This window comes from Convolutriloba macropyga, chromosome 11 (genome assembly GCF_964194025.1).
Source record: "Convolutriloba macropyga chromosome 11, txConMacr16.3, whole genome shotgun sequence".
NCBI lineage: Eukaryota > Metazoa > Xenacoelomorpha > Acoela > Convolutidae > Convolutriloba > Convolutriloba macropyga.
In genome coordinates this window covers 31,436,557-31,452,980 of record NC_134478.1, presented here as the reverse complement: position 1 = coordinate 31,452,980, position 16,424 = coordinate 31,436,557, and the positions used below count along the sequence as shown (strand labels likewise).

The window sequence follows — 16,424 nt, the reverse complement described above, 5'->3', positions numbered from 1 at the left end:
AAAACTGTGAGCGAATTCTACCACAAAATCTAATACCAAATCAGCGTCTATTTTTTTTCTGAAATTGGAATTAACATTCGGATTCTGTTTTTCATGACGTTCATAGTTTTTTAAATCTGAAAAAATTGAAATTTGTTATATTGACTTTGGATTTTGAGAGACATCAATTTGAGCACAAAAATAGCGTTTTTTTGGCTGAAAACATAGTGACTACCAGTAAATGCCAGTTAGAACCAGCAAAAACTAAGAATGAAATCTACCTCAAATCTGAGCAACACCTGGACGTGTTCATTTATCAATTTTTTTTTCATAAATTAGAATCCTGACTGTGAAAAATTAAGTCAAATAGAAGGCTATATAACCAGCTTCAGAAAAGTTTAACCAAATCAATTTCCAATTGACATTTTTTCCAATCTAATTAATCATATTGAAGAAGATATGAATTGATGTTTGAAACTATTATGACGCCCGGGGAACAAACAGCTATTTGAGCAAATGAAAAATTCATCAAAATCTTAAAAATAGATGACGAGTCTTTTATAGTTAAATTTGAATTCTGAATGCACTGTTTTCGGAAGGTGTTGTATAATTTGATTTGTTTGTGAACACAAGAATATGTTCTGATAGAGACAGAAACTTTATTCGCATGCAGTTCCAAATTGTGAACCACACTTCTTTTAAATCATTTACTTTTCAGGAGACAAAAATCAAACTTTAGAATGCATTCATATTCAGCTGTTTTTCTTAACAGAAGCTTGTCATATTTTTGGTAAACAATATTTAAGAACATATTTGGAAATAGAAGTCATTAACATAACTTGTTAGGGAACGACAAGCTTACGAAGTTTGTTTTTCATTATAAAGAGCGATGATTCCGTTAAAGAGCTGACAGTAATCTTTTGTGTTGATTGATACTAGAAAAATTCTGGGGCAGTTTGTAAAGTACACTTTTTTAGTTTCGCCATCTGTCCGTGCTTTTTCACTTGCTGTAATTTTGTTCACGGAAAAGCGAAATAAGTTCCTTTTTTTTCTTTCTAACTTAACTTGTAATATTGTGTCAACTATTTAGGTTGTTTCTTCTTCTCCCTCATTGAATTGCCAGCAGTTCTACGTAGCTCTTGGCCATGTCATCTTCATGTCTGTTTTTCTCATTTTGTTTTTGACCTGTTGATTTTGAAATCGAGGAAAACCAAATTTTCTTGCTTAGGAACAGTTTCGTTGATTTTTCAGTTTTTGGAACACGGATTTTTAGTAACTTATGGCTTAAAAATAGAAACTTTATTCATCAAAATTTATGACCAATTTGAAATCATTTTAATACTAACCTTCCTTTTTTTCTCCCTATCATTTTTATTTTGATTTCCACGAAATAACTTTTAAAATAAATAACATGAAATTTCTCTTCCGACTATGAGACCCCTGAAAACGGACCTTATGGTCTAATGGCGATCTTTCTGGTGCTCATTTTTATATGTATTGATCAAGTGTAAAAGTGCTCTATTTATTCTGTAAAGACACCAGTAAACAATTTATTATTATTAACACGGATTTTAGTAAATCCGAGGCAATGTTCTCAAAATTTAATACTTCTTGTTATCTTGTTCATCATTGTCGGAGCATAGAATTAGCATATCAACATAGATCATTTGTTGGTGTTGGCTTTTCTGTGATCCATTCTTCACAAGTAAAAAAAAAATGCTGCGATCAAAATTGGTATTTAACTCAGATGAGCCAGCTTTTGGATTGGATTGGATTTATTGGCTGCAACTTTTATGAACAAACTATTTGCTCTCTTTCATTGCTTCATATTATAAAATAGGTATCAGTTATAATTGACATCAAACTGAGATTTCTGCTTTCGAAGTTTCTTCTCAATCTAGATCCAACTTTTAGTGTTGATATTTCGAAATTTAATTCGAAGTTACTCCAACAAGGCGTGAACGCAATCCCATTTAACAAGTGATAACGGGTTGTGAAAATTCCAATTTAGCCTCCAGTCAGGAACGTCAGCAGTATCTACTGTGACCAATTGGGAATTGGATTCCCTAATTTGTTCATTCCTTCACTTCTGACTCTTATCCTGAAATTATCAACCATTTTCACTTAATGCAGATTAACTCCATTCAATTCTTGCTCGCTCTCTCGCTTCAATTAGCATCGAATCAATTGTTAATCAATCTCTTCATCAAAAAGAGACAACTAACGCATGAATAGGTTTAACATATCACATTTGCAACCAAAATTATGTAACAAGGAAAATATCTTCGATTGGAAAAGTTATTTAGTTGCACAAGATTTAAAATAAGCTATGGGAACTTTTTAATAATATGTTATCAAGTTTAATTATATCAAGAACAGTTATTCTGCTTACTTTTTTTAATATCTCTGTCGTTCCGTGTGTGAGACCGAGTGCGAGCGTGTGTGTGAATGTGTGTGTGTGTGTGTGTGTGTGTGTGTGTGTGTGTGCGTGTGTGTGTGTGTGTGTGTGTGTGTGTGTGTGTGTGTGTGTGTGTGCGTGTGTGTGCTTGTGGGTGCGTGTATGTGTATGTATGTTTTTGTGTGTGTGTGCGTATGTTTGTGTTCGTTTTTCAATTTTTTAGGTTGAAATTTAAGGTAAATTAGCTACGATTAGCTATAATTTACCATGTTCTGTTATTCTTGATTCAACCCCAATAGTAATCGATGTAAATGACGGTGTTGCGTATTTAAATTTTTCCCACCGCCCGTGAAAGGAAGAAAATTAGAGAATTAAGAATTAACAATACCCCCCCCCCCCTATTTTCAACTTTCACTCTTTCAACTTTGTCTAATCAGTTCCAATTCAGTTTTTCATATAAACAAAATTGATCCAATTTCCACTAATCATACATAAAAAGGAGTTGCTAACTTTGTTTTTTTTTCCGCTAAAGACTTAACTTACAAAATTTGTAATGAAATATCCCTCCTCTCGCTAATTGAAATGAAAATTGAGACAATCATTTAAATTGACCATTAAAATTGTGCTTTGATGTTTGAATTGACGAAATTAGCTCCGTAATTCCCTAATTGAACTACAACGAACAAAAAAAGCGAGAAAAAATCATGCCCATGGCAGACCTATTTAACAGCAAATATTGGCTGTTGAAAAAGCTAGCCACTTTTATTCATTTCTCCAAAATTGAAGGGAGTCACGAATTTGGTTAATTTGGTTGTGGCATTCTTTTGTTAATTTGTCTTTGTAGAAGATCGGTTTTATGAATCACAATTCTGAGATTCAGTATTTTACAAATTCTTTTAAAACGAACTGTTATCTTTTAAGATTCTTTTAAAACGAATTATTATCTTGTAAGATTCTTTTAGGACTAACTGTTATCTTTTAAGATTCTTTTAAGACGAATGGTTACCTTATAAGATCTTGTTAGGCGAATGGATATCTTGTAAGACTCTTGCAAGACGAATGTTTATCTCGTAAGATTATGTTAGAATCTTGTAAGATCTTACAAGATAACCAATCGGAGTTGTCCCGGGTATACACGGTTGCCGCAAAAGTGAGCGTAGGGCTGTTGTGGACAACACTGACAACAGCATCATTTAGACTAAGCTTAATTTATTGAATTTTTTTATCATTCGTGTAGGATACAAATTAGGAGGCAAATTTTGCTTCGATAAATCTTATCGATAAAACCAAATTTTGAATTGTGTCTTCTTAGTCCGCTATTGGCAAATCGTGCCTTCCCTTTATGCAAATATTCCAATTTATAATAGGCGTGTTTTTTTTTGTTCTGACCCTTTTTGATTGGGGAGGAACTATATACTCAAATGGGTTTTTTTGTTCAGTCAATTTTGGCCGATCGATATATTCATCGTAGAGAGTTGAGACTGGTATCATTAGAACGCTTGTCCAGCGTAGAATATGGAAATAAAAAGACTTTATTGATTTTCATTTTTCACAGGGTGATATCGATGTTTGAACTTTCGAGAAAATAGAGTGAATTCCGTTGATTTTAGTCACCTTTTTTCGGAATTTTTGACTAAAATTTTGCCAATTTTGCTAAAATTTAATAAAATTTTTCAAGAAAATCTTTTTGATTTTATTTTTAAAGACAAAATATATTGTCGGCTTTTTTATTGATTTTTTGTCACAAATTCCGGCTAAATATTTCACAAAATTCAGACTTTTTCATCAAAAACAGCACGAAATAAGTTTCTTTAGTCCACTCTGATTAAATTTGCAGGACGTGCACACCCAAACACCACTAACACAATCTTTGTAGACTGAAAAAGGGATAGTTGTATTTCAATTCAGTTGAGAGTGCTCTGAATTTAATACTTTGCCGTTCTTTGCTAACTTTATTCGTTGATTATTAAAAACGCAGCATTTATTTTGGATTTTTAACTAACAAAACATCACTATCTATGATACACAATATTCCTAATGGACAATCAGCATTAGCAACACTAGTTTTGTGCCAATCTTGGACCGTTACAACCCAAAAATAATTCGGACTGTCATCAGTCGGTTTTTTATATAAAAAATTCGATCTTTTTAATATTAATTAAATAACAGAACCTTTCAAATAAAAGCTCACTGGTGATAGGTCCTATTGGCTTCCTAATTAACTCCAGTTTGATTTATCTAGTTGATTGCTTGAAAGCTTATGGTCGTTTTGACTTTAAAAATATCTGATTTTTTAAAAAAAATGGCTTATTGAACTTTACCTCCAATTTTCTTTACCTCCAATTGAACTATACCTCCAAATTTGGTAGCTTAGTGTCAGCAATCAAAAAGTGTTGTTTCTTTCTGCTGAATACAAAATCAGTCTTTAGTGTGTTTTTGCGCCTTAAGTTATGGTGTTCTGGCTTTGATACTACTAGATTTCACAATTTTATTAAAACTTTTTTGTAGTAACCCGTATTTCATGTTTTCTAGTTTTGTCAAGTTATCACGTTATTGGCAGTTCATATATCATATTATTCGCGTTCAAAATAACTCACAATTGACATTTTTTAAATCCTTAAAGGTATAGACTGTGGTTCTTTACGGCTTCGACAATACTTTCTCGAAGCATTTAATTGAATTTTTTATATTTGTCTTTGACTTTCGTTTTTACTTTGTCTTTTAAGTCGTAATTAATTTCCTGTACAAGGACCCTTATTTTTATGCAAGAGTAGATGAGCCGATGTTCAGATATTAGAAGATAGATGATTGGTTTCATGACTTTCTGTTTGTTACCTGGTAAACTGTCTGTTTGTTACCTGGTCTCGTTAATTAAAGGTTAAAGATAACATTTTTTGTCATGGGAATGTGTCAAAAAAGTGGTGATACAAAATTTGATGTTTTTAAAGAATTAGTTACTAGCTTCGACACGGGTTTTTCACAAAAAAAAGTAAATTAAATTTTGATTTTTGTCATATTTGACGTTCTTTTTGCAGACGTAAAACATGTTCTGGATAATTGCAGGTCTCCAGGGCGCTTCTTTTGGAAGAATAGACGAAATTATTCATTTTTTTTTATTTTGTAGTAAATGGCTTTCATGTCTTTGGAATAAATTTAAAAAAAATTTTACATGATCTTGCCTTTTTTTCTTTTTTGTCTAATTGTTACCTAGTTTCATTAATGAAAGGTCAGAAGGTACATTTCGAGCGAAAGTGTCCAAAAGGATTACTCTCACAACATCTAATGTTTTTAAAGAATTCGATATGACTTTACTGGCTTCCACACGGGTTTTTCACAAAAAAAGTAAATATGTTTTTGATTTTTGTCATATTTGACGTTCTTTTTGTAGACATGAGGCTTATCCTGAATAATTACAGGTCTCAAGGGCTTCCTATGGAAGAATAGACAAGCTATTCAAAATTTTTATTGTGTAATTAATGGCTTTCATTTGTTTGGAAATAATTTTTTTTCAAAAAAATTTAAGTATTACATAATTTAGCATTTTTTTAATCTAATGAGAGGTTACCTCTCATTTTTATCTAATTGTTACCTCGTTTGATTATTGAGCGGTCACATAATACATTAATGGTGTTCGACGTAGGTGTAATTGAACATATTTTGTGGTCAAAGTTTGGCTTTACGGCTTCGAAATCATTTTCTGGCAAGTTTTAATTGATTTTTGTTTGACGTCTATTTGTTGATCTTTTTGTAACTGCATATAAAATTGAATTCCGAGAGTTCTGACTTCCCTTCTATAGAAGCATTGGTAATTTTAAACCTATGGGATATATTAGTTGATTCCTAATGGTTTTCATTACTTTGAAATTGTTTTTTCTTTAAATAAAGCGAATTTTCTAACTTTAAAGTTTCTGTTCTTTTTTGTCTAATTGTTGCCAAGCCTTATTATGAACTGGCGAATTACCATTTTTTTCTGGTTAATTAGACGTGATTTTTGATTAGTTTCACTTTTATCTGAAGCTATTTTGACTTTGTTATTAAATTTTGTTTTTTAAAACGGACATAAATTTTTTGATGTAATTAATGTTTGTTGTTGTTGTTTCATTTTGCCGTTCGTCTTCGCTCGCTTTCTTAATATTGGCAAATCTCATCAATCTAATGCATCATTTCTTACTCAAAGTTTACCAAAGTTTTCACTTTTATAATTCAGAATTTTTTGAAAATCATTTTTTTCCAGAAATTTAATTTTTTGAAAATCATTTTCTTCCTGAAATTTAACAAAGTTTACATTTTTGTAAAGGTAGACCAACCTCCGCTGTTGGCAAATCTTATCAATCTAATGCATCATTTCTTACTCAAAGTTTACCAAAGTTTACACTTTTATCATTCAGAACTTTTTGAAAATCGTTTTCTTCCTGAAATTTAACAAAGTTTACATTTTTGTGAAGGTAGACCAACCTCCGCTGTTGGCAAATCTCATCAATCTAATGCATTATATCTTAGTTATTTGCTTTGGAGGCTATCATTTCGTTCATACACCACTTTTTTTTGTAAAATACTTGAATTTTTGTGTTTTTCTATCTGTTCCTCATTTGTTAGACAATTATGCCGAAATTGTGGATGAGCGGGGTCGAAACCTTATGTGCGATCGCACATTACCGAGACTCCTTGTTTCATTTATATTCAATTGAAACGATGTTAGCAGCTAATGTGCAAAGAACTGGGAATTTTGCAAAGTTTGTTTTCAAACAATTTATTTAAACCTACTTAGTAAAACTTTAATGATGAACAATGACGATTTCAATCTGAAATTCTGAGAACTCACTCTGATGTTAGCTCATGGGGAATAACTGAACTGATAATTGTCGCCTCTCGTATTTGGAAAGCAAAAAAACATTCAGAAAACGAAGTATTTAAACTATGCGAACGTAATGATAAAAACTTAACAAATTTTTGGCAGGAAGTTATAAGAAATTCAGATTATCATCATTTTGATAAAGTATTGCCATTTATTCAAAATCTGGCTTGGTCGGGCTTGATCAGGTTTTGTTCTACTAGTTATTTCTCTTCTTTAGTATAACCCAAAATCACAAAACTTTGATAATTTTAGAAAGTTGATTTTTCGTCAAATTTAAAAGCACTCTAAGTTAAAAATAAACCGACATTAAAATTTGATCATAATTTTGTATGGATTTTATGAGACTCAAATTTATTTTACATATTTGTTCCGACGCCAGTTTTGTGGGGGAAGGAACAACATACTGTAAGGGTTTTTTGTTCATTTTAGCCAATCGATATATTTATAGTAGAGAGTTCCCCAGTCGAGACCAGATGGTTATCTTGCAAGATTCTGCCAGAATCTTGCAAAAACTGCCTATCTTGCAAGATCTGGCAGAAAAATGGTTATCTTGCAAGACCTGGCAGAAAAATGGTTATCTTGCAAGATCTGCCAGAAAAATGGTTATCTTGCAAGATTCTTGCAAGTTCGTTCCGGTCGAGCTGTCCTCTTATTGGCTCTCTTTCATGCAAAACATTTCATTTTGAGCAGAAATTTACTTAAGAATCAGTTGCGTGTTTTTTAAGAAAAATAAAAAAATTAAATAGATTTTAAATATGCAAATATGAATTATCTGAATAAAATAAATAAAAATCTGCCTTACAGAACTGTTAACAAAAAATAAATTACTATTAAAAACTATTTTCCTTCAACTTTAACAAGATTTACAAAACTATACGTCTAGATTAACTTTTCTGATGAAAAAATTATGTGATATTATTCTTTGCATTTTAAACAGCTTCCTTTCATTTAATTCAGCTCCTTACGCTAAAGTTTTTTTGCCAATGGGCAAAAAATGTTATTATTCACGGCTTGCCATTTTTTTTAGCTTCGAAGGACTTTAGAAGAGCTGTCGCGCAAATCTCTTGTTGTCATCTTGTAGGATCTTGTGGATATACTAGAGGATTCTGACAGAAAAATGATAATCTTGTAAGATTCTGGCAGAAAAATGGTTATCTTGCAAGATTCTGGCAGAAAAATGGTTATCTTGCAAGATTCTGGCAGAAAAATGGTTATCTTGCAAGATTCTGGCAGAAAAATGGTTATCTTGCAAGATTCTGGCAGAAAACTTGCAAGATTATGCATAATCTTGCAAGATTCTGGCAGAATCTGCCAGAATCTTGCAAGATAGCCATTCGGAATCGACTGGGGTTGACAGTAACATCACTAAAAAGACTCTGCAGTGAAGAATTTATAATTCAGAATTTTTTGAAAATCGTTTTCTTCCAGAAATGTAACAACGTTTACACTTTTGTGAAGGTAGACCAAACTCTGCTGTTTTAGTTAAGTTTTTCCGTAATTTTTTGCACAAATTTTTATCAACTTTGATAAAATTTGTTAAACTTTTCAACGACAGGGTTATTGGTTTTACCATTAATGATAGACGAGGGATGTTGAATGGTTTTGTTATAATTTTTGTAATAAATTTTTTTGCAAAATTTGCGCTCAAAGGAATGTATTCTATCTTAGGTTTTCAGGATAAAATCATTGTTTTTGCAACGTCTTTTTTGGAAATATATTTAAGTTTTTGTATTTTGCCTGCATTTGTTATTTTTGCAGTCTCCTCACTTGGTTGCAAACCAATTGTTTTTTTTTTATCAAAAACCATGTTTTCAGTTGCCTTCTAATGGCTCTATTGAATATATAATTGTCTTCAGAAAATATCAGTGAAATTAAAACTTTGCTTCTTTTTTATCTTATTTCTGTCAACTTGTAGCAATGTCTCAGAAACAACATCTTAATCTTATTTTGTATGGTATGAAAATTAAATATCTATAGTGGCTTTATTTTTAACTGATGGTCTTTTGTCTTTGGTGCTACCAGTTTGCAATAAAAACTTTGTAACTTTTACATGTTTACACATTTTGGAGGTTCTATTTTGCTCAGGAGAAAGTAAAACAATAGTAACAGGTGCAATTTGCTTTTGCAGAATTGATAATGGAACGTATTTAAAGGTTTTCGTAATTTTTTTCTGGTTCTGACCCCCTTTTCTTGCAAAATAGTTCAGAACTTTAAATTTTTATCAGTATTTGTCGTCCGTTTTTAAAGTTGTTCAACAGATTTCGTATAATGAAAGACTTTAATGCCTTCCTTGAGAAAAAAAATGAACCAAATCAAGAATTTCAGTTTAATATTTTTCAAAAATAAAAACGAATATTTGGACATATTGCATTTTGTTCCTAATTTTGTCATCATGCAACTCATTTTCGCTATTCACAGGTCTTAATTTTTTTTTGAAACTTGAATTTTTTAAGGTTTTTTCCTGGTTTTTAATGTCTCATAGTTACAACGGCTTCAATACTGAATTTTCGTGAAATTGTTTTATATTTTATTTATGTCCATGTTCGATGTTTTTGTAGCTTTATGATTTAATCTCGCTAATAACCAGCCCAATTGTCGTATTAAAGAAGTGTAAGATGATCCCTTTTTAATTTTAGTTGAAAGCTTATGCTTTCTATGATTTTCAAAATAAAAAAGTTTGAAAAAATCTTTTAAAATTTGAACTGCCAGTTTTTAATCTGATGTCTGTCATTTTGTAGCTAAATTTTTTTTGCATCTTTTCGAGTGTTTCATTTTCAACAAACTTTTTGTTGATTATGAAATAACGCTTTTAAGCGATTTTTGGATATCTGCTAATTTTGATGCTGTTTCTTTCCTTGCCGCAATATCTCTGTAATGGTGAGGTCCGTTGGTGAGCGTTGAAAAGGTTCTCAGAACCGATTAAATGTTTTCAGTTAAATACTTTTGCTTTTAACGGCTTCGACACAGTTTTCTCGAAAAATATCTGCTTTAAAAAAATTGCTCGTTTTTCCCTTCTTTTCGCCTCCGTATGACTCATTCTGGATAATCACAATTTTAAATTGTTTGTTCAAGAGGAATAAATGAACATATGTCAGTTGTTCCCTAATTCATACCTCAAGACAAATAAATGAATCGTTTAAGGATTTCAGTTTTTTCCTAAGGCATTTAATCAATCACAAAAAATTCTTCAAAAAGGAAACTTAATTATCAATTTGGCCCTTTCGGCTGTTTTACGTCAAATTTTTACGAAATCTCATTAAGGGTAGGCCATATAACTTTTTTCATTGCAGCTCAGTTCAAGTTGTTTTGTTTATGGTATATCTTGAAGCCATATTGATTTTGTTATTATGCTTTGTTTTGAATAAAGAGATCGAGCTTTGAACGTACTTAAGTTTTTGCTGTTTGTTTAAATTTGTCTTGTCCCGTATTCGCATTTATGGCAGGTTTCGTAGGCCATCTAATGCGGTACTTTATTTCAACTTTAATGGATTGCCTAAGTATACCTGAAATTTCGAAAGTTCTTCCTTCCACGTCTTCGTCATTGGGAAGACAATTTAAAAAATTTTGAAGAGTGGAATTGTAACTTTATGTGCAAACGCACACTAGCAAACGTCCCGGTCTTTATTCTTGTTGAAGCACGTTCAAAATTATAGGATCACGAACGTGAAGACAAGCTTAAACTTTCTTTTCTATCAAAGCAGTTCAATTTTGTTTTCAGAAAAAATTTTTTCAGTAGAAACAGTTTGAGATAAATAGTAAGCATCAACACTACTAGCAGAAAATTTTTGTTTTTTTTTACTGAAACAATGTGTTCTCAAATATCACCATCATCTTTAATCATGTTAATGTGCCTGTGTTTGTATTTATGTGTGTAGGTATGTGTGTGCGCACGCGTGCGTGCGTACGAGCGTGCAACTGCGTGTGAACGTGCGCGTGTTCGCATTTTTGTATTATGATACCAATGTTGACACTGGAATCGATGTTGTGGGAGCTGCAAAGCAGATAAAAATTTTTAAGCGGTTGCATATATATATATATATATATATATATATATATATATATATAAAAACAAGACAAATTGTACCCTAATTGAGCTTAGTTTGGTGGTAGTCATTGAACAATCTAGAAAAAAAGTTACTATTATATTGAAGGTGACGTCTTCATTTCGAGTGGCCAGAAATACAGAGTTACAATCAACTTGCAGACTTCTTTATGATCAGGGCAAAAAATTGAGATTTCAGCAAAAATATAATCTAAGCAAAAAACACAAAACCTGGCAAAAAAAATTTTATCTATCTATCTCTCTCTCTCTCTATGTACATATATATATATATATATATATATATATATATATATATATATATAAATTATATATTTATATATATATATATATATATATATATATATATATGTGTGTGTGTGTGTGTGTGTGTGAGAGAGAGCAGTTTTGGCAAAAAAGAAATGGACATCCCAAAACACGATCAAACAAGAAAAAATTGATTTACTCAAACAAATGTATGAGTAAATGAATATTAACCCAAAATCTAAATATTAATCGAAAAAATTAACCGAGCAGATAAAAATTATTAACCGAAAAACTTAACAGAAAATTATTAAACGGTTGCATTTATATATATATATATATATATATATATATATATATATATATATATATATATAATCGAAATCTCTACAAGTGGCTACCTGCTTTTCAAAAAACCACACAATTTATGTTTCGCATGACATCACTCAGATGAACTCTGAGACTCACAAGTAGTCGTTAACCTTAAAAACTGTTTTGCTCGATCTTACAAGATTGATTTATTGTCATGACTTCTGAACTCAAGCTCCGACTGAGTGAAAAATTCTGTTAATTTGAAAATTTTTCCGGAATGCTTGTTTTTTATGTAGATAGCTACGTTTTAGCACTTTTTATAAGGTTATTATGTCAACCATTCACAAAAACCTGAAAGAACGGTTTGATTTAAATTGTATCTTACTTTCAAAATTAAATCTCAGCAATTAAAAGTGAATAAGGGCTCATTATTAAAAGCTCATTCAAGGCCTTGAGATTGTAAAGTTGCGCGCAATGAATCAACATCAAGTAGTTTTTTAAAAAAGATTTTACTGAAAATTGTAGAATCTTGGTTTTCGGCGCACTTGATTTTTTTAAATAAACGATTAAAATGATTACAAAAGCCCAGTTGTTGAGCTCGATTTATGAAACGACCATAATGGACCTAAGAGTGATATGAAAAGACCATTCTCGAATCAAATTTTCTTTGAAGTGACTTTAGCTGGATTTTAGAGGATAGCTGAACAGTTCGACCCAAATTGTCATACTCGACTTCTGCTGGACTCAAAATAAACACGCTGAACTTTAGCTTGAACCAAATGGTCTGCTTGACTTCCGATCGACTTAAAAGAATGATACACAGCAATTGGATTGAGCTATCGCCAAATGATGAGTCGAGCGATAGTCTTTTTATGAGTCTGAATTTTTGCCTGAAAAATTTTACGTGCAAATCTTTTGCTCACTATTGCTTATAATGTAGTCAGCAAATATGCTCCTTCATCGATTCATGAAAAGAGGTTTAAAATACATTAAGCTCAAATTTGTATTTTTAATAAAGTCCCTCCCCACTAAGATTGTTGAGTCTTATAATCCGAGGCCTAAATTCGGCAGCTAATAATACTAGGATTAGTTTAATTATTCTGCAAAAATTGCTTAGTGCTTGGAAACGCCTGTTCGAGTTTGTGAAAAAATTCACAAAGCTTATCTCGCTTGATTTCAGTTTATACCGATTTCAGACGCTATGATGGAGAGCTTGAGAGCTAGCCAAATGGGCAATGAGCAGAAATAAAATGAAAATTGCAAGTTTCAAATACGCATAGACCTTTGTTACGTACCTTTGTATATATACCATACCATATCAAAGACCATATATGTTTCCATTTAATCCCAAACAATGTTTAAGATTTATATTTTTTGTTATAGAAAAACAATTAATTGACAATTAAGATTAAGTTGGTTAACATAACGGTGGTTAACAGATCAACACTTTATGAATCTCATTTCATCAGAGTTTTTTAATTTTTCCAGATGTAAAATGTTTGTTTTTATCCTCCTCAATTTGCTCAGGAAAGAATAAAAATAGCAGAACTGCACATTAATAAGGCTACTGTTTGCTGCAAGCGTTTTGGTGGCTCATCATAAAAGGACCAATCTGGACTCGTAATGATTCTGAACTCGTAATGATTATTCTGAACATGTATAGATTTTTATTATAATAGTAGATTCAGTACCGCAAAACGTTTTTTATAATGTTCCTGCGATACTGTAATTTGTATATATGAATTTGATATAGTATCTAAAAGGTGTTAATCGTAGTTATCTCGGGGCCACTGAAAAATTAAAGTTTATAATCAACAACTCCAATTATGGCTAATCAGAGCCTGAGACAATACGGCTTTAACTCTCTTTTCAATGCAATTCTGTTTTTCGCCCCTTCTGCTGTACAGGAATATTCCATACCAACGATTCCCACATGTACTTCTGTCTACATGTACAGCTGCATAGTCTAGTCTTATCGACATTGATGTTGTCACATTATTAATAATATATTGTACCTGCCTGACATTTCCGAGACATCCAACGAAACGCTACATTTTGTTTACAAATGGCGTTGAATGGTGAAAAGATATTTTTAGTTGCTAAAATAAAGCAGCAAATATATCACCTGAACAATGCCATCGTCGATAAAAATTGTAACTTGGACTGGAAAGGTTTCAAAACTGGCATCAATGCTGATCTGGAGGAACTCGAACAATGTATAAAAAGAGAGGTTGACAATGCTGGGAGTCAAAATGAGGCCGAAGAATTGACGAAAGAGTTTTTGGAAGTCCGGGAGAAAGCAGAGGCAGCTATGGAAACCCACCAAGGGTTAGTTTTTTCAATTAAATTTCTGTCGACCCGGACCAGGTATTCAATCATTCAGGTCTAAATAGTTGAATATTTCAGAGGATGAGAAACGTATCTCCCCGGGTTGACAAAGGTTTAGTCATAAAACTTTCAATTTATGGAGGTTGACGTCATAAGTCAACAATTTATAAAATATTGGTGAAACTACAACTATTTATAAATGGAACTCGTCTGAGTAACTATTCTTCATTAATGGAAGTTCATGATAACTAACTCTGCATTTATGTGCTGAAATACGTCGGACCTAAATAAGAAATGCGCTGAAATTTCAACGAATTTCGTTTTAAGTTCCAGCGCATTTCAGCACCTTTCAGCGCATATGCAAAGTTTTTGCGCTAGTTTTTTTTTTGAAAAGTGAGCGCATTTTAGCGCATTTCTTACATAAATTTCGGAAAATTTCTCAACCCAGGTTACAACTGGAGGTATTTACCATATCTTAGTTTCTACGTGAGACCTGTCGATCAATACATGTGTTGTAGTCTGCCATAGGGTGCACTCGGTAAGATTTCATATGTCTACTCTTCGGTTCGTTCCTGATAACGATAGGATGTAAATGTTGCACAGTTGTTGTATTTTTGAATTCCAAAATTTTCCCAGATTCCGACTAATGGTGAAGTGAGACTTCGATTAAACTAATTACGATTCTGTTTTTTTAAGATTATCAATGTTTGCTAGATTTGAACGATGTGGAAATAAAAGTCTAGTAAACGAAAGTACGCGAGGCGGTTACAGGAGGAACGAATATTAGTTTTCAAGTTTTCAAGCTCGTGAACACTTCCCTAATATTTTATTCGAGAACTTGAAAACATAGAATTAATCCATTGTTTAGTTAGCCCATAAGGTTTCAACAATAATGAGCGTTTCAATGTTCAAAATTCACATTTAAAATAAGCAGATATTAAAATTTTGAAGTTCACCTGCATTTCGGGAGATTTTTGAACGGTCTCTTTATTAGAACTTCATCAAACGTTTTTGCTTATTGTAGCTTCATGTAACATCAAACATAATAAACGAAGACGCTCGAAAAACTACCATAATTCGTCAAAATAATGAAATTCTGATTTCTGCTATTAATATTAGTCGTTCTCGGAGGACGCAATGAACATTTGTGGTCATAGTAAATAGGTCCTGAATCCTACACGTCAGTTTTTGTTAGTGGCGGTAGCGTAATGACTGAGAGGTAAGATGTGTGATTGACACCCCAATGAGCGTTAGTTCGATCCCCTGCCTCCGTTAAGCTGTCTGTGTGAGGATGACCTCTTACTTAACCATAGCTTCAGGTTGACCATAGCCTGACCAATGTTGGCTGCAATGATGGTACCACGTGAAAGTCTAAGACGCAAAAAAGTGGCCATAGTCACCATAAAAGAGCATTCATGCTAACTAATTGAACAGTCTGAGATGTGGGGAATAATAGAAAAAAGGACAGCTGAGAGCAGGCTACTGTTAATGCAGACTCAAAGCATAATGCTGCTCCGCTGCGATTACGCAGAAACAAATTTATTTATTATTTGGGTGCTTTAGGACTGTATGTACAGGGAAGCTAAAGGCACTGTTGTCAAAATCTATACCGACCAAGGATAGTATCCGGTCAATTCTCACCTGTTTAATCTTCAACTGGTCAACTGCCGCCAGATTCGGCGCAATCTTGCTCTCTGTGGCCGTTCTCGTGATTCGACGCATATTTTTGTATCAAATCTGGTGGGCATGGAGTTACTATGAGGATGACTATATCTATGGAGACACTACATTGAGATCAACAGGTTTGGAATCTAAAGTAAAAAAATACCTGCGCCCAAGCCACAAAACTTGGATAAGTCAGAAAACTCACCTTTTCTGCCATTTTCCTGATTTTTTTATTTACCGGCCATCTTTTCCGTTTTCCAGAGAGATCTTTTTGGACGTTTTTTTCAGACTTGCTAGTTTTGGACAAGACTTGCACAAGACTGAAAAGTGAACGAAGTGACATGATCAAAGATTTTAATCAGCAGTAAAATTGGATTTGCAGTTGGACTTGTCCAGTAGTGAAAATGACTTGGCATTAGGCCCAGGACACTAGGTCACGGAGTTTGAATAACTAGCGCTGAATAACTGATAAAAAATCAGATTAACTTACACAAACATTTTCTACCGCGCTGAAACGTAGTTTGTAGCAATTATATCACTCCTGTAATCTTGAGGTCTTGTGGTCTTGATTCGAAATCGAAGAG

General features: G+C 32.5%; 1 protein-coding gene across 1 annotated transcript; it reads left to right on the top strand.

Moving 5' to 3' along the window:
• Positions 1–13,881: 13,881 nt before the first annotated feature.
• Positions 13,882–16,208, top strand: LOC142349098 (uncharacterized). Its single transcript, XM_075400511.1, has 3 exons — positions 13,882–14,175; positions 15,739–15,977; positions 16,129–16,208. The coding sequence occupies exons 1-3, from the start codon at positions 13,913–13,915 to the stop codon at positions 16,206–16,208; spliced, it is 582 nt and encodes a 193-aa protein (XP_075256626.1). The 5' UTR covers positions 13,882–13,912.
• The last annotated feature ends 216 nt before the right edge of the window (positions 16,209–16,424 follow it).